The following is a 20,000-nucleotide window of genomic DNA, read 5'->3' on the forward strand; positions in this document are numbered from 1 at the left end:
ATTAGGGTGGTCCAGAGAGAGACCCTGGCTTCTGAGAGAAAGAGAGAGAAAGCGGGAGAGCGAGAGAGAGAGAGATAGAGAGAGAGAGAGAGCTTGAATTATAATTTTATTTAAAAAGCCTCTCAGGTCAGAGAAGTGTTTGCTCAAAAACAAAGAACTTTTCAAGTTTTACATCGAGCCACATTCAACACTGAGCGTGAAAACAGAAGCACCTCCTTATATGTCATATTATAACACATTTGGGATGATATTTTCTCACTGACATGAATATAAACTACGCAAATGAAATTAATATTATTTTATATTATATGTGAGAATATTTCATATGTAATATTTCACCACTGAAGTGTTCATGCAGTAATGCTGCCATCACTGCATGAACAGTTAGAACAGCATCCACTTCTGACAGAATCACTCTGTGAAAAGTGCTGCATGAGATGAGATCTGAACTCAAACTCAACCAGAACTTTGTAGAATGAAAGTTCCACTTCGTCCCTCGGAAGAAGAATAACATCAACTTCTGTGGAAGTGTGTGTGTGTGTGTGTGTGTGTGTGTGTGTGTGTGTGTGTGTGTGTGTGTGTGTGTGTGTGTGTTAAGAAGAACCAGCTGTAACTTCTGTGGCCGTGGAGGAAGAGGAGGAAGAGGAAGAGCAGTAAAACAGTGGTCAATGAAAGACAGAAGAGAGGGATGATCAAAGACAGGAAATACACACAGTATCTCTCACACACACACACACACACCCACACACGTTTCCCAGAGACTTCGGAGGGGGAACTCTTCTGAGCGTGCACTCCGGTTCACTCTGCACCGGGGAATTCACCAACATTTGCACACCTCCCCGAGGCCCGGTCTCACCTACTTGCCGACTCTCTCTCTCTCTCTCTCTCTCAAACCTTATTTTCCTGGCATTCGGGGATTCGTTCAACTATAAAACTGAAGAATTTATATTTTATGATAATCACACAGAATTCAACAGGATTTGGATGAATTTGAGGGCGTGGGATTATGAATTTCAAGTCTGTTCTCAATGAAGATTTTCACTCCCACTGAACTACACGTTGATGTAAAGCACAATGACAGGCATGAAACATCACGTTGTTCCCATACAAAACCAATGTTCAGCGGCATCCAGAGCGATATTGATACTACTAACATTTTTTCCCAGATAACATGATATCAATATTTTGGATGATCATTTGTGCTTTCATAAGATATTTATACACACAAATATTCAATATTTGAGAACCAATCACTGTTAATGTGGATATTATGATCATTGACTAGAATATTCAGAACAGTCAATGAAGTTCAGAAAACTGCATTACAGTACTGTAACGCTCATTTAACTATATCAACATGTTACCAGAAGCCCCAACCCAGTCTCACGTCACGATGTTGACATTGAAACAATGTGTCTCCTGGACCGAGTCACACATCTTCAACGCTTCATTCAGCCTCCCAACAAGCACTAGGTTCAAAGCCCCCCCTCCCTCCACCCCCCTTTCTTCTCCTCTAATCAATATCCTCATTCAGTCCCCAGCAGAATATTAAACCAGCTGCCAAAATAAAAGAAAGATGGAGCGAGGGGGGTGGTGTGTGGGGGGGGGGCAAGAGAAAGCGAGAGAGACGGAGAGGGGGAGAGAGAGAAAAAGAGGGGGGGAGAAAGAGAGCAAGAGAGAGAGAGAGGGAGAGAGAGGGGGAGAGAGGGGGAGAGAGAGAGAGACAGTTGAACGTACTGCAGAGGAACATTGAAAGGACGTCGTGGGAGAACAGAACAGAGCGTTTGCGTCTCGATCAAGAAGAGCGCATGGCGTCGTCAGTACGTATTGGGGTGGACTGGAACGCACGCACACGCACGCACACGCACGCACACACAGAATGAGCATCTAATGCTGAAAAACAGTTTGATCTGTGTCGAAGCAGCGACTCAGCGGTACAGAGAGCTCCACGTCCTCGACGTCGCATCTCTGTTTTAGCACCGACATTAACTATGATATATTATGATTGTGTGTGTGGTTTGGTGTGTCTGTGCGTGTGTGTGTGTGTGTGTGTGTGTGTGTGTGTGTGTGTGTGTGCGTGTGTGTCATGAATAATGAGCTGACAGAGCTTGCTGACTTCCTGTCTAGCCTGTAAAAAGCAGCGTGAGTCTCTTCCTGCATCCTCCTTCAGGAGCCCACCTGTAGGGCTGTACACACACACACACACACACACACATACAAAACCAGCATGCACACACTGCACAAGCAGCTGTAGCCAATAAGTCACAATAGCGTCAGAAGCCCCTGTGTGCTGCTGAGTCTCTACTCTGACCTCAAAGGATCCGTCGGCCATGTTTGAAAAGTAAAAGTAAAGATATTTTACCAGATAAGTTTAAAGTTGCAGCGACACATTAAAATGCAATTGAGGAAAAGTCCAAAGTATCTGGTTTCAAACCCTCTTAAGTGTCAAAAGTAAATCCTGGAAATTCAAAGCCATTTGGCTTATGTTCAACAAACCACACCAAGCTTCATTTTTAAAACGGTGTCTTGTTTTCATGTTGAGTGTAGCACAAAAAGATTACCTTTTAAGTATGTTTAAGTACAAATACCTTAAGAATCCCACTTTAGTACAAACATAGTATTTCTACTTTGAAACCTTGCACCCCAGGCTTCGGCGTACACGCAATAATATCAAGGAACTCAATCCGCCCAAAATAACAGCAAAGTGTGCGGAGATGTGCTCCGGACGTTTCTATCGAGGAATCCAAACGGGTCCTGATCTGGTGGCGGCAAATTCTCACGCATCCAGGGATGTGGAGTCTTCCTCTTGCGACGGTGCGACTCCTTCTGCAAACAGCGGAACACTGGGAATGCTTTCCCTGTTGACCCAAAGCGGATTCTCGAGGTCATTCCAGCGTCCAGCCTGCCTACACCTAAATAAACACCACACAACCTCCGCTTTCCCAGTTTAATGAGGCCGCTGCGAAGGCTGTGTCCATGGCGCTCCCCTGCAGGACACATCAGTCGCTTCTGTCTCATCGCTGCAGCAGAACCGCTTCAAAGTTCGGGACGGAACCGACAGACACGGGGAAAACGACGCAGAACGCTTTCGTCACAGGAATGAGTTTGGCAGGACGGCGGATAAGATCCCAGCAGCTTCCTAACCGGACGATTAGACACCGAAAGCGGCCGTCCTACCTCTGGTGTTGGTGGCCATGTCGGCCACCTTCTGGAAGGCGTCCAGGAAGGCCACGGCAGCCAGCACGGTGGTTCTGCGGGGACAGGGGAGGGAGCACACGGTTCCGTTAGACTGTTGAACAGGACGAGTTAATTGTGGGAGAAATAAAAGGTTCTCAAGGGAAGTGGTTGTTTAGTAGAACATCTGACCATATGTGTTTCTCAACTCCATAGAAGTCCATACACTGAAGACACTCACTTTTACTGTAGCATCTCACAAACAAATCTTTTTCTTCACTTCAATTTCTTTTCCAAACAGTCTCCACTTTTGACTGTACGTTTGAAATGTCATTCATAAGTTATTAAAAAAAGGACTTATTCAGGAAATATTGGTTGCTGATTGTCATACAAACATTTCCCATAAAAAATTTAATTGCATCGTTTGTTTATTGTATGCCACTGTCATAGTGTATGCATGTGTAATGGCATTAATCTAAGGAGGAAAATGATCAATTCTAATCTTAAAGCGATAAAAGTTTGAGGAGTCTGAAAGAAATCATATCTGTTCTGCACAGACAAAAGAACCTTCTGGTAACATTGAGGAGTGAATTCACAAAGCCATTGAGCGGCTTTTGCGGCTACTAAACCATTGCAAATAACGTAAGCGTCTAATTCACAAAGCACCGAAAAAAGTGAAATGCACCGCTAACTGCATTGCCACGCAAATAGCGTCTTTGTGCGAAGGTGCTATATGAACGTATTTAAATTAGGTATTATTCATACATTTGGTGCAAAATTGGCACCTTTCTATGCAAATGAGCCTCGTTGCAAATAGCGTCCAATACACAAACAGCTACCTGACAAGTTAAACATTGGCATTTCAAAATAATGGAAATGGGGGGGCGGGGCATGATGCATGGGGAGACCCCCAACGTACCCTGTTGGGGGTCTCCAAATTGCCCTTATTTACTTCTTCAGACGCCGCATGTTTCATGTCATTAACGAAATATCTTTTGTGAATTGGACGCTACGACGGTGCAGATAGCGGGCGCAAATTGATGCGAAATTCATGGTGTTTAGAGGCCGCAATTCATTTCTTTGTGAATTCGCCCCTGAGTGTCAGTATATGGAACATAATATACTCAGAGTGAGGAACATAAACTTCCACAGCACTATCAACTAAAAGGGTCTACTTGGATGACTTCAGGTTCTTGTTCTCGGTTTGGAACTTGATTCAATTGTTGGTGTACCTGAGTTGGGAGTGGAGCTTGGTGGCCTTGGCGCTGAAATCCTCCCACACCGGGTAGGAGCACTGGCGGAGAAAACACACAGAGACAGCGCACGTTGGTTAAAATCCTCATCTCCTGCACGGTATGCAACTAATTATCTTCCCATTTTCACATCCTAATGCCATGGAAACGACCATGATGACTACGATGTTTTGATATTCTGTAAGGGTGTACATTCTTGCAGGTCTGTTAACGTGCATGCTCCACCCAAAATGGAGGGAGCATGTGGCGGGGCGTATGGCCGGGCTGGTGCGGGGAAGTACAGTCTGATCCAAAATGTCCGTTGGTTCCTTCCTATGACTCATCACTGCCTGGGAATAGGAGACCAGATCTCTCTCGAACAGACGTCGTTTCTCGCCGCCTTTCCTCCTTCATCCATCTTTTCTTTCTATCTGTAAACCTCTCTTTCTATTACACTTTAATTGCACTGTCCATTGTCACTGGAAATGCCAATGAATGTTATTTGGAAAACATATTGTTCCTACACCCAATTAAATGGTGGTGTACTTATGGCAAACATATGGTTTTCATTTAATAAACAGATATTATACATCATGTTATCATGATATTATACATCATGGTATCATGTTATCATGATATTATACATCATGTTATCATGATATTATACATCATGGTATCATGTTATCATGATATTATACATCATGGTATCATGTTATCATGATATTATACATCATGTTCATCATCTTTTTATCAGGATAAAAGCTGCGGACAGGGAGGTCGGGAACTCTAAAGGAGGTGCTAAAGAAGATATCCAGGAAAAAGAACCACCAGAGCCCCAGAGGATTTCCCCAAACACGGCACCAGCACGCTCAATGAGAAGTGGAAAGATGAAGTAAAGTCTTTGGCTGAGGGTTAGGGTGGTTGGTGAACGGGTGAACAGTTCCTTCCGGGGGCTTAAACACAACGCCACAGCGTTCATAAAAAACCTGAATTGGCTGCGTTTACACCGCCAACCGAAATGACCCAGTTCTGATGTTTTGCCCACATGTGACACTCATGGGATATGTATTATGAACGTCTAAAAAGGGAAAGACAACACACATGGATCTGTATATTCAGAGTGAGGACACAGAGAACACTGCAGTTTCTCTGCGAGTGCTGATGTCAGAGCGGAGCCACGGCGAGGGCCCACCTCTTTGATCCGTTTGATGTGGCTTCATTTGCCCTGAAATCACAGTCCCATTACCCCCCGCCCTTACGCACGCACACACACACGCACGTGCGTGCACACACACACACACACACACACACACACACACACACACACACACACACACACACACACACACACACACACACACACACACACACACACACCCTCCTGTTTGAAGTGTTGTGCAGAGCTTAAGTTGTGTGGTAGGAAGATAAGGAGCGGTGAGCCCCCCTTATGCACACACACACACACACACACACACACACACACACACACACACACACACACACACACACACACACACACACACACACACACACACACACACACACACACACACACATACACACACACACACATCAGATCATTAGCATACTGAGGGTATCCTAATCCAATCAAAGGGTCTAGTGCTGGCTGATGGGGTAATGGTTGGTGTGTGTGCATGAGAGGGGGGGGGGCATATGCTGCTGACTGTAGCACACACAGAATGTGCTAAACAGCATCTTGGTCCCTCCATACAGACACTGAGACAGAGACTTCACCCAGTGCTGAGACGACCATGATTGAGATTGAGATCAAACGTTTAATTGTCGCCATTGTTCAGTTAATGCCACTTCCATAGAATGAGCCTGTAACAGTGTAATAACACACATACACACCTTATGAAAAACAGCTATTCACTGAATATTGGAACACAATTCGGGTAGACATGCTAAATTCACATTTTATTCATCAAAACATTTCTTAGATAGGTTTAAAATTCAAAGACAGACGGACGGACAGAACGTTCTTGGTCTGATATCAGTGAATAACAAGCCACCCCTCACTCTCTCTGACACGGAAACTGTTCCAAGTTTCAACGGCAAGTTTTTCTTTCTGCAGCTCAGCTTCAATGACGCGTCTGTTGACGTCTGTGTTCAAGGTTACAGGGGTATTACACTGCACCACACAGTCCGCCTTCAACAAAGAATGAAACATCTTCTGCATTTGAAGCTTAAAGCCGCAGGATGTTGCATGTGTACATTTGCTAGTTTGTGTGTGTGTGTGTGTGTGTGTGTGTGTGTGTGTGTGTGTGTGTGTGTGTGTGTGTGTGTGTGTGTGTGTGTGTGTGCGTGCGTGCGTGCGTGCGTGCGTGCGTGTGTGCGTGCGTGCGTGCGTGTGTGTGTGTGACATCCATCATGCTTGAAGACCAAAACTGCTGCTCTCACATGATGGGACTTGGGGTACGATGGATGGAGGCCGAAGAGCAAGTCATCAACTGTGTGTGTGTGTGTGTGTGTGTGTGTGTGTGTGTGTGTGTGTGTGTGTGTGTGTGTGTGTGTTTGGGTTATTGCATCACCATTCCTGTGACATGAAGAAACTGTGGCGATGCATCCCGCATGATTTCCCAGTGTTCTCTCACACATTAACACTTCACTCTCCTTGTCCTCCACCTCCTCCTCCTCCTCCTGCACTTTCCTTCCTTTCCCCCGCTCGTGCAGATCACTCCGATCCCTAACCCTAACCCTTCCATCCTTCCTCACACATTAAACAGCCACATCTCCATCCTCGGCCCCGTCCTCCACCCCACCTTCTACGGGGCTGTGTGTGTGTGTGTGTGTGTGTGTGTGTGTGTGTGTGTGTGTGTGTGTGTGTGTGTGTGTATGTGTGTGTGTGTGTGTGTGTGTGTGTGTGTGTGTGTGTGTGTGTGTGTGTATCATCACTAGAATCATCATTAGGATCATCACTGGAATCATCACTAGAATCATCATTAGGATCATCACTGGAATCATCACTAGAATCATCATTAGGATCATCACTGGAATCATCACTGGAATCATCACTGGAATCATCACTAGAATCATCACTGGAATCATCACTGGAATCATCACTAGAATCATCACTGGAATCATCACTGGCATCATCACTAGAATCATCACTAGAATCCTCACTAGAATCATCACTAGAATCATCACTAGAATCATCACTAGAATCCTCACTAGAATCATCACTAGAATTATCATTAGGATCATTACTAGAATCATCATTAGGATCATCAATGGAATCATCACTGGAATCATCACTGGAATCATCACTAGAATCATCACTGGAATCATCACTGGAATCATCACTAGAATCATCACTGGAATCATCACTGGAATCATCACTAGAATCATCACTAGAATCATCATTAGAATCATCACTAGAATCATCATTAGGCTCATCATTAGGATCATCACTAGAATCATCATTAGGATCATCACTAGTATCATCACTAGAATCATCATTAGGATCATCACTGGAATCATCACTGGAATCATCACTGGAATCATCACTAGAATCCTCACTAGAATCATCACTAGAATCCTCACTAGAATCATCATTAGGATCATCACTAGAATTATCATTAGGATCATCACTAGAATCATCACTGGAATCATCACTAGAATCATCATTAGGATCATCATTAGGATCATCACTGCATCATTGCTCACCGTGGGACATCCTGCACAAACCTGTTTTCTCCCGTTTCTCCTTATCAAGAATCAACGCCATCCCTTCCATGTCCTCCATTGTTCCCGCGCTTGTCGCGTCGAACATGACGTCACGACTTCTTCATGCAGCGTCGCTATGACGACCAGCTACATTGGGTCACTATCTAAAACCAAGTATCTGGTACCAAGAGCGAGTAGAGTGGAGTCGAGCAGGTACCATGTCCCGCTCCTGACTGGAGGTTCTACCAGCCTGTTTCCCACTTTTCAGTTGTACCGACGTTGCTGTTGTCACGACCACGTGTGATGGTCACAACATGAACAAGCACCACTCCGTTGAAGTGTCCAACACCAAACTCCTTTTACCGACACGGTCCGAACTGAAGGCTTTTACGTGACATTACATGACATTTGTATTGAGTTACGGAGCTTTTTGTCTTTTTGAACCAGAGAATACATTTTTACTGACATCACACTGGTTTCCCTACAGAGGGAAGAGCGGCGACACACGGAGCTTATCTCTCCCTCCCTCGCTGTCTCTCTTTTGTTCTCTTTGTTTCCCCCACAGCAAGACAGTAAAACAGAGGAAATCCAGGGAGCGCAAGCGAGGGAGAGAGGGGGGGAGAGAGGGAGAGAGAGAGAGGGAGAGGGAGAGAGAGGGGGAAAGAGGGAGAGAGAGAGAGAGAGGGATAAAGAGATAGGCGAGGGAGGGGAAGAGAAAATAGGGGGGATGGAAGGATTAGCCCAATTTCAGCCCCGTAATCGGGCCAATTCGCACTTTTTAAAAAGGAGAACGGTAGGAGCCGAACAAAGGGAGCTAATTTCACACAGTGCGAATAATCAGGTTTTCAACGGGAGGATCCACTCGATAATACAGTAGATTATGTCTCTGTTAAACTCAACTGAAGTAAAAAAAAAAGAGAAAGTCCGGCTCCATGGAGGACGGTTCGATGCCACCAACGTTATGTTTCATATCTATATTGTAACGTGAGGAGTTCATCATCCACCCATCCATCCATTCACCCATCCATCCATCCATCCATGTATCCATCCATAATCCATGCATCCATCCATCCTTTTATCCATCCATTCATAATCCATCCATCCATCCATACACCCGCCCCCTAGTAAAAACCGGATAGATTTACGTTTTCCTCAGAGCCAAGTTCTGCCAGGAAATGCGTAGCTGTCAACCCTCCCATTTTTGTCTGGATTCTGCTGCATTTTTCCTTTCTTTCCAGCCGTCCTCTCGGTTTCTTAAAAAAGAAAAAACGTTTGGCAGCGCCGACGATCTCCTACGATCCCCGCTCCAACGCCCAATCCGTTGTGCAAACAAAACCAATAATAATGTTTTTTTTTGTGTGTTTTTATTGTAGATGTATTTAATGCACAACAAAAAAAGCCCCGTAACCATGCACGGGGACAATTTCTCAGTCACTCTCTCTTTGTCCCGGGAGATGGTACCTGGTAGCAGTGAGAATGGCAGTGAAATCAAGGCTTGCTGTGTAGGGAACTATCTGAACGCCGATGGTGTCATTATTCTTCAGCCATTACACAGTGCAATCAAAAAGAAGCAAAAAAGTTGTCTATTGCCGCTTACATTTTTCAATTCAAATTTTATTTTTTCAGTCTGTGAAGAAAACACATTTACTGTTACTGTCATTAAAGACAACATCTAACTATTTAGTTACCCAAACCACAATCCCAGACCACAATCTAGCCTCACATCACAATATGATGTTGTATCACTATATAACCCAGCCCTACCACCCAGATGTGCCGATGAGGAGGCTCCAGATACTTGATAACACACACACACACACACACACACACACACACACACACACACACACACACACACACACACACACACACACACACAGGCATTTCCACAAATGATGCTTCTCAGCTCGTGACAGTCAGTTTCTTAATTCAGCCGACAGAGAGAACACAAACACCAACAACGGACTTGTTTCTTCAGAAGGTTTCATAATTATATGAGAATTTAATGTTATTTTTCACTGTATCTCTTTATACTTTCCTGCTTGTAACCACATTGTGTTTTGTGATAAAACCATCAGGTTTGGCACGAATGGTGGTTTATACTGTATGTTACGAAAAGATCTACAGTGGATATGGAGGCACGGTGAAACGGGGCCCTTTAGCTGCCAAATAATCACCAAATTGGCTTGATGTTGTAGAGTTTTATGGGTAACACTATAAGGAATCCAAGATTCATCTCTGATGGGAACAGCCCATATAAACCTATTTCTGTCTCAAATCTGACACTTTTATTGCAAAATGCCTAATTGTTGTGGATATTGAGCTGAACCGCCCCATTAGACTAAACACTATTGAGATGGACATCAAACTGGCTTGTTGCCACCTACTGCCTGGAGTCTGACTGTTAATGATGATTGGGAAAAGCAGCCATTCATCACACAAAAATACAACTTTGAGCCACAGGAGACAAAAGGGATTCTCTCCTTTCCTCCCTGATCAGAACATGATCAGTGCTGCAGGTCGTGATCAACGACAGGCCGTGAGGACCCAGAGGGAACGTCGTCGTGGCCCGTTCCTCAGTGACCGTGATGGGGCCGCTGCTGGACGCGTGGTGGCTCGGTGCCCCGCGTGGCTGAAGCTATTCTACCAACACTGGATCATTTCAAAAGATTGTGATGCAGAAAAACAAGTGTTTAAATAAACCCAGGGTTTTCTTTTAGGAGGGGTTGTTGGCCGCCCCCTGCCGAGTGCTGATTGGAGGACACTCTGCTTCCTGAGGGACCTGTCACCTTGGGTGGTAAACTGTAAGTACACGACTTGAACTTGGCCTCTGAACAGAACCACTGCAGTCGGTCCATGAGACCTCTTCATCTGAGCGACACTAACATGACAACGTACAGAATATGGAGCCTGCCATCGATGGACCAGTCTTCAAGAGGCAGGTACGGGGGGAGAGGGGAAAAATTGTAAAACTTAAACATGGACATCCGTTTTTTGTTTTTTTCATATTTTGTTAACATTTTCTGTGAATACATTTCTGTAATTAAGTATGGTTAATTTGGGATGTTGATATTAGACGTGGACAAAGTGTCAAATAATGAGGTAAACTGATGACAAAGTAAAGGCTGTGAACAAAACACTCAGGATTCCGCTCTGAACGCACCGTTTTTCACAGTTTTTTCTACTCTCTGCACGAGCTGACATCAGCTGGTCACGGATTTCCTCATATGCTCCATCCCATCCGCTGTGCATTTCTCCAAACAAAACCAATAAAAACAGTGTGTTTTTATTGTAGACGTGTCAGTTTTATTTTATTATTATTTTTATTATTTTATTATTTTATTATCTTATTTTCGTTTACATAAAACATAAAACACCGCGACTCTGAGCCCCGGTGCAGTCTCCGTGTCTCCCAAAAGTGGAACGCTATGGTTTAGAGGCATGTCACAATGGCTCGAATGCATAATCTGGTATTTTCAGCAAAAAACTTCAGAAACATGTAACTTGTGGAAAAAAGAACCTTAATTAAAGCTCTTGAACCATATTTGTACCGTTTCAAGTTTTTGAGATAAAGATCTGTGTTTGACTCTAGTGGAAAGCAGGCCGCAACACATGAAGATAATTCACATTTCAAAGTCAGACCTCTATCGTTTCTTGGAAATATTGTCACAACGGTGTTTAATTGAAGCAAAAATGAAGTGTCATTATATTAGACCTCCATACATGGAAAACATATCTAGGCTGCATGAAGGGAAGCATGCACAAGGGGCTGCGGTTGAGTGGAGGCTCATCCAGTTTGGTCTGTCTGACATCAAGGGTGAGACAGGCAGGTTTCAAACCTCTGACTGTACAGTACCATCAGACCGCGGCCTCTGCCTTCTCTTCCCTGATGTTTTAATATTCTTCTGTCCAATTCTTCTCCATTCCATTTCAATGGATCCATAACGAAAGACGACTAAAGATCCATGTCTTAAGTTATCTCTTAGCCTGAAGAGATAAAAGTTTTGAGAAAATGTAAATCCTTGATACTCCAACGTCTGAGGTCCGGCCAACACACACAGGAATGACACAATTGGGGAAAACACACACACACACACACACACACCTACACGCACACACACACACACACACACACACACACGCCCACACACACGCACACACACGTACACACACACGCTTTCACAGCGGTTCAGAATGAAGCCAGCCTTCCCTGTTGTACCATTAAAATGAGCACAAACGCTATATAGAGCATGAATGAGGCTCCATTGTTCTCAGTGGCTCCTTTCTGTAATCAACAAGAGAATATTGATTTATCAACTTCATTGCTGTACCCCACACCCCACACTCCCCCTCTCTCTCTCCCTAAACCCCCCTCCCTCTCACTCTGTCCTGTTCAGAACGATCAGTGTGTTGTACAGTGAACAGCTGAGTGTGATGAGAAGGCTTTGACAGCCGGACAAAGAGCTTCAGAGCGGCTGCTTCTCTTTGGCCGGGTCCCCGCGCTCCCCTCGCTCCCCTCCCCCTTCTGTCCAACACCCACCACCACCCAGAACCCCCAGAACCCCGTCCAAAGGCCTAACGAGCCCCGGGGCCCAGTCGTGGTTATGACATTACGCCGCCTGAAAAGAAGAAGAAGAAGAAGGAGAAGAAGATCGGGTTGTTCCCAAAAAGCTTGTTATCAAATTATAAATATTGGAAATGGAACCAAATGGAAACACAGAGTCTGATGACGCTGTTAAAAAACAGGTTTTGAGTCTTGACGTGCCTTATTCTGTGCAAAGTGTGATTCAAGTCTTATCCTAACAAATCACGCACGAGGAGTCAACGGAGCCTTTCATAAAAGTAGACAATCAGTGAAACCATCTTCAGTCAAACACGGACCAAACCGCTGCACGGTGAAACCGCTGCTTTAACTTCATAACTCCATCACAGTGAGAGGACAAACAAGTCCCTGCATTTCCCAGTGGAGCTGCAGCTTCACCATTTCAAACCTCCAGGGAGCTACCACGGTACCAAACCACGTGAGCTCCGCTGCCGTGAGACCAGAGGCACCGCCGGGTTTTCCTCTTCAGCTTTAAAAGGAGGAGCCAAAGCCCAACCCTTCCCCGCGGCCCAGACACTGCGGTGCTCTGGCCGTCGCTCTCCACGGACGTAGGACTCACGCCGGCTGGAGCTTTGTTGTTCTGACTCGCAAAGGCCCCGTGCGGTGGCAGCGGAATGAAACTGTCCTTCCACAAACCACCACCTCCGCTCAAAGGTCTCATAATGATCTGTGGTGGACGACCGCACGGGTACAAAGGGGCGAGCGAGCAAGCTCTCTCTCTCCCTGTGTTAACACGCTCGCCGTGCGCCGTTCCTGAACAAAACTGCCCCGGTGGGAAGCCCCGGCACCACATAGAGCGCACTAATGACAGGCCGTCCCTCACTGAGCGTCTCCAGTGTTCTGGAGGAGCGGACGGAACAATGGACGCTCTCTGGTGCGACGGAGACCATTAAACAGCCAGTTCCACTGGTGGACGCTTTTCCAGTGAGAAGATGTTTGAACTTAAAACCAAGCGATCCTAGAGAGTCCAGCCACTGAGAAACTGAGTGTCTCACTGGTCAACGTCCTGCTTTTCCAGCAGCAAGACAACGATATATAACATCATTACATAATTTCCCTTCCAATAACCGATAACACATTTTTTAAGTACTGAATGCACCAGAGTGATGAGGAATCTTCCTCGTTATATTGTGTGTAAAAAACAGGTAACAGTATGCTTTGGGAACAGCGGTGCGCTGATCTGTCATTTTCAGCGGGGACGTAACCATGGAGAGACAAATCAGCAACGTTTACACATCCACCGTGTGTTCAGTGTGCTCGTGGCAGCGAAACCTGATTTATTGTGGAGATATTCAGTGAAAAGCAGCTCAGCTTCATCACTTCACGCCTTGAGGGGAAGATCCTGTCACGGAGGCATCGCACCGATCCAACTCCCCGCACAAGCGCTTGCACTACTGCTGTGCCCACAGATCTGCAACAAAAAACTTCCCAGTTCAGCCTCATTCTCCTTGAATCTCATTGGTTGTTGACATGACGACACATAATTCACAATTGTAGAATCTATCGATGTTTAAAGAACTGTGGCGATCCGTTCAAATAATTGCGATGAGGGGATTACGTGTCTCTATAAATAGAAACCGGGGTTTAAAAAAAAAACAACTACTAAACACATGAATGAGCTGAAAACTAAACTGCAGTTTCATGATTCCATCCTTCCCTCCACTGCCGTCAACATCAACAAAAACATCAACGCAGCCCGAGCCGCGGAGGCAGCTGACCACAAGCGTGACCTCCATGTCTGCTCACATTACCGATCTGTGGAAGCGTGCATTCAGGAAGGGGGGATGGAGGGGGAGAGAGACAGAGAGAGAGAGAGAGTGGGGTAAAGGGTTGGTTGGGTGGTGATAATAAGGTACTAATTCGCTGGAAAATTCAAGACACAGCCCCAGGGGAAAAACAGTGGTAGACGACCGCAGAGCGCACCCCACCCCCACCCCACCCCACCTCGTGACACGCACACGCACGCACACACACACACACACACACACACACACACACACACACACACACACACACACGTTCTGCCCTAAGAAATAGATGCGCAGACAGCCGCAGACACTTTTATCTCCTCCAACGCAGCCTACAGATTTGGGGATGGGGGGATTTGGGGGCTTCAGAGAGCTGGTTGTGTGTGTGTGTGTGTGTGTGTGGGGGGGGGGGGGGGGGCATCTGATCTCATTGTGTTTGAAACAGCAGCAGCAGCGTATGGAGACACACAGACTCACTGTCTCAGTTTCAGTTCCATGTGGAAGCCAGAATGACAGCCGCTGATGCAAAAATGACAAGTTTTCAGAAAAACCTGAATAGAGTCCTCCGAGCTCATGGAAATCACTCTGAGTTGTGTGAACTTGGTGTGAAACTACGCTGCGCACATCCTACTTACCTACTGGAATGAATTTCCCAACAATCAAAATGCAAACTCACATTTTTGCTTTCCAAATGCAATTTGTCTGCACATAACACTCTCATAGAGCTGAGGACTTCATAATTATAATAATAATAATAATTATTATAATAATAATAATAATATAAGCTCTATTTATATAGCACCTTTAAAAAAGTTGACAAAGCGATTTGAAAGAGAAAATAAAAGCATTTTGCTCAGATCATGAATTTAAACGGGAAAACCAGCATTAATAATCAGGAATTTAATTAGTTAATTAAATTCAAAAAGCCAAAAAGCCAAAAAGCTGTGAAACTTCCGTTAATTTAAAAGTGAATCATGTCACACGATACTTTTGAAAAAACAAAAAGAAACCACAATGTCCAAAATCACAACAATGGATCATAAGTGATACGTACAGTCCGGTGAGGTCGACACCGATGCAAAACAATGTTATCGTCAAAGTTATGATGAGTTCATTATTAGAAATAATGAATTCACTTGATACACCTGATATTGATATACACTTGATTTAATGATCAGATCAGGAACTAAAGGTCCAATCCACAATGACAACATGGATGAACATCAGAGATATCTGCTGTTCCTCCAAAAGAGAGGGATGAGGGAGGCGACTTCACCTCTATTCTGTACAGAACTGATGAGGGAATCCATGATTTTCATCAATATATTGATTCAAAAAATCTGACATTTCTACCATTTTTTAAATGCTTTTTTAGACACCAATGTGTTACATTGATTCATGAGATCATGTTGAAATTCTACATCATGATAGTTCATATTGAGCTGTCATGCGAACCGGGCGGGGCAGCATTCTGAGCTGCATCGTGGGTAAATTTTTCTTATAACAGAGAGAAAGTGAGAAAAAGAGGAAGAGGAAGAGGAAGAGGAAGGGTGGAGCAGCAGAGGTAGAGGCAGAGCAGAGGAATTAGAGAAGAAAGAGGAAGGGAAAGTGCTCAGTAGTCAGCAGAGCTTGAACACGGGCTGCACGTGTGGTCCTGAGGGGAAGGCTCCTCTCCGTCTCAACTCACGTGTGGTCGCCCAAATATCAGTGACACCCAAAATAAGATCTGCATCATTCTGACTGTAAAAAAACACACACACAACTTGTTCAATATTCTACGTGCAATAAGACTGGTGTTACACTGTACATACTGTAATAAGATAAAAATAGAAAATAATAATAACATAATAAAATAAAAATACAAATAAAATAATTAAAAAAAAAATGAAATTAATTAAATTAATTAATCAAAATTTGAATTTGGAATTTGATAATTTTTTGGGGGTTTTTTTGGAGCCTAACTGCATGTCAAGTGGAGTTGTGCTCTCGTGGAATCAGTGGATTAAATCTGTGTTTAAGTGAGGCCGATTTAACCAAGTCCAGACTGTGCAGTAAAAGTAATGCCTGAGATTGGTTCTCACATACTTAAGCTCAGGACTGACCAATCGATATGGGCAGTAAAAAGGCAGTGTTGTGGCGTCCCCACTGGCTGTATCACCCCGATAAAGAAACTCTGCAGGACACCAAGAAAAAGATGAGAAAACGAGGGCCACGGAACACCACCTCGGTGCCAAATGACTGCCACTGGCGCTGGGTTTCAGTGAAATGTCTTCCTGCAGAGTCGCACAGCATTTGCGGCGTCACCTTTCCAACCAGGCTGTTGTGACGCTTTTATTTTGAAAGGGGAGCTGGCTCTTTAACTCGGGGCCAAATGAAAACAAACTGAATTATGAATGAAAAATGGGACAACACGAGGACTGGTGGGGGTGCAGAAAGAGAGAGATAGGTCTCTACTGCCGGGATGCAAAGACAAGGAGAGAGAAACTCATTTGTAATGTAATGGATATATGGACCGATAGATAGATAGATAGATAGACAGACAGACAGACAGACAGGCAGGCAGACAGACAGACAGACAGACAGACAGACAGACAGACAGACAGACAGACAGACAGACAGACAGACAGACAGACAGACAGACAGACAGACAGACAGACAGATAGTCTTTCCTGTCGGGATGCATTGATAAGGCACTGATACCGTTAAGAGATGGAGAAATGGAGAGGGAGAGAAAAAGAGACACAGACAGACAGACAGAGATAGACAGAGAGAGACAGAGAGAGACAGAGAGAGACAGAGAGAGACAGAGAGAGAGGGCAGGGGAGTCATGTGACTGGAACCTCGCCATCTGAGGTCACACGGTTTCACTTCAAAGTGCGTTGAGGAATCTGTCCGTACGATATATTGGGCGTTCTGGACGCACGCCCTGACTTCATCATGAGCCCGGTGGCCGCTGGCGCCGTGCGCACACAGATGGCGCTCAGCGGTCACATGGTGGAGAAGAATGTACCCGACCACAGCCACTTCCCATGATGCATCACCTGCTGCTGACCGAAAACTACCGTATGTACACCTCCAGTGTGTGGGAGTCAAAGAATAAAAAGAAAGAGATGGAGAGACAGACTGAAACTCATTTGTAATGTAGACAGACGGATAGACAGATAGACAGATAGATGGATAGACAGACAGACATAGACTGATGGATGGATGGATGGATCTAGTTATAAAGGTAGGATAGGTATAAAAATAATCATTAAAATTCACATTTTCTTCATCACAGCAGACAGGTGGATCGATCAAACTGTTTGGATACATTCCCTATTCCCTTGTAAAAGTCAATGACGGTCATCGTTATAGACTTTTTATTGCATAATACACTGATCAGCCACAACACAACCACAACCACCACTAATAAACACTAATATTGTGCAGCTCTCCCTCGTATCCCCAAAACAGCTCAGACTCTGAAGGTGTTCTGTGGTATCTGGCACCAAGACGTTAGCAGCAGATCCTTTAAGTCCTGGAAGTTGGAGGTGGGGCCCCCAGGGATCGGGCTTGTTGTTCCAGCACATCCCACCGATGCTCCATCGGATCGGACCCTAAACCCCACCCATCCACATGATGTAGAAGAAAACGTGATTCATCAGACCGGGCAACCTTCTTCCATTGCTCCATGGTCCAGTTGTGACGCTCACGTGTCCATTGTAGGAGCTTTCAGGGGTGGACAGGGGTCAGCATGGACACTGTGAGCTCCCATACGCAGCAAGCTGCCATGCACTGTGTGTTCTACACCTTTCTATCATAGCAACATTCACTGTTTCACCACTTTGTGCTACAGTAGTTCTTCTGTGGAATCAAACCATACGGGCTAGACTTCACTCCCCACCTGCATCAATGAGTCTTGGGCCCCATGACCCTGTCACCGGTTCACCGGTCGTCCTTCCTTGGACACTTTTGGTAGTAACCACTGCAGTGCAGGAACAGCCACAAGACCTGTGCTTGTGGAGATGCTATGACCCAGTCGTCCAGCATCACAATGTGCTCCTTGTCAAAATGGCTCAAATCCTTACGCTGCTTCAACACATCAACTTCAACAACTGACTAATACAGTATATCCCACCCCTTGACAGGTGTCATTGGAACCAGATGATCCATGTTATTCACTTCACCTGTCACTAGTTTTAATATTGTGGTTGATCGTTGTAACTTGACTTCATTGGAATGGGATGTTGAACCACGAGTCCTGGTTTGAACTGGACATTTGAAACTGGTCAGAAATGAGCCAGGATCTCCCAGCAGAACCAACATGGATAGCTGGTATCACACATGGGAACCAGCAGGACGGGGCAGTTCCTGAGCAGTCGGACGCCGTAAAACTGAAGCACTTTTGTCTCGTAAAGGTTTTGTAAACATTCTGCCGTCCTGCACGGTTCAGTTCTCTGTTTTAACGCCAAACCTTGGCGCCGAGGAGAATTTCAGGCGAGCTGTCGTTCAGCTGCGCACCGGGCTCCCGTGGAAGAGCAAAAAAACACCGAAAACTGGTCCATTCTCTCACTGAGACAAGCGGATGGAATCTGCGTTGATGTGATGTCATCACAGAGAGAGAGAGTGGGAGAGAGGGAGAGAGAGAGAGAAGAGAAGAGAACCGCAGAGAGACGCCCCGTGCAGACTGAATGATAGAGTGAGAGAGAAAGTGAAAGAGAGAGAGTGATGAAGAGGGAGAGAACAGGGAACATGAGGAATGACAGGTCATTTCACACGGCGCAGCCAAGGCTCTGAAACAATGACGACATGCAGATGTAGATTAAAGAGAGAGCGAGAGAGAGAGAGAGAGGGGGAGAGAGAGAGAGCGGAGGTGTGAAAGACAGGAGCAGGACGATGAGACACGAGCAGGAAAGCATCATGATTGGTCAGGAAGACAATCCCAAAGAAAAACTGTGGAATGGGTGGACGGAGAGAGAGAGCGAGAGAGAGAGCGAGAGAGAGAGCATGGTCGGAGGACATGCAGTCAGACAGACGCTGATGAAGGGCTGGGCCACTTTGACTAAATCAAACATCACAACATTTTTTGGACTAAAACCTTAACATGGATAATATGATGACGGCTCTCAGGGCTTCGATGAGATATTCATAAGTAGGAAATATCTGGAACCGATCTTTACTGATGTGGAATGTTATTATGAGCATTGATTAGAGGCTGTAAAAGTCTCTGAAGTTCGGAAAACTGCACAATGATAACCACCATCCCACACATCGTCCCCCATCACAAAATCCTTATTATAGCGACATATGGTCCAGCCCCCGGGTGACAGCCCATCCAAATGTGTGACGGCGCACTCTACAGCCCTCACGTCACGCTTCTGTTGCCATGACGTCACAACATGAAACTCCCATTTTCCCACTGTATTCACAGTATTCCCAGTGTTGCCAGCGTTCCCACTTCCCAGCATTCCCAGTGTTGCCAGCATTCCCAGCACCCTGCGGTGCTGAGGGATCTCCCCTGGCTGCACAGCGAGCTCCATCACACCACAACAATAAAATAACTAACTACCCAGC

The 20,000-nt window shown here is 45.3% G+C and overlaps 1 protein-coding gene across 1 annotated transcript in view; it reads right to left on the reverse strand.

The window, feature by feature from the left end:
- The window catches only part of mtss1lb (MTSS I-BAR domain containing 2b), a 65,229-nt gene that overhangs the window by 44,627 nt on the left and 602 nt on the right, over positions 1-20,000 (reverse strand). The window contains exons 2-3 of the mRNA XM_079998028.1: positions 4,407-4,468; positions 3,178-3,251 (exon numbers count right to left, since the gene is read on the reverse strand). Of these exons, the coding sequence (XP_079854154.1) occupies positions 3,178-3,251; positions 4,407-4,468 (136 nt within the window). The remainder of the gene's footprint in view (positions 1-3,177; positions 3,252-4,406; positions 4,469-20,000) is intronic.

This window comes from Zeus faber (genome assembly GCF_960531495.2).
Source record: "Zeus faber genome assembly, chromosome: 3".
Lineage (NCBI taxonomy): Eukaryota > Metazoa > Chordata > Actinopteri > Zeiformes > Zeidae > Zeus > Zeus faber.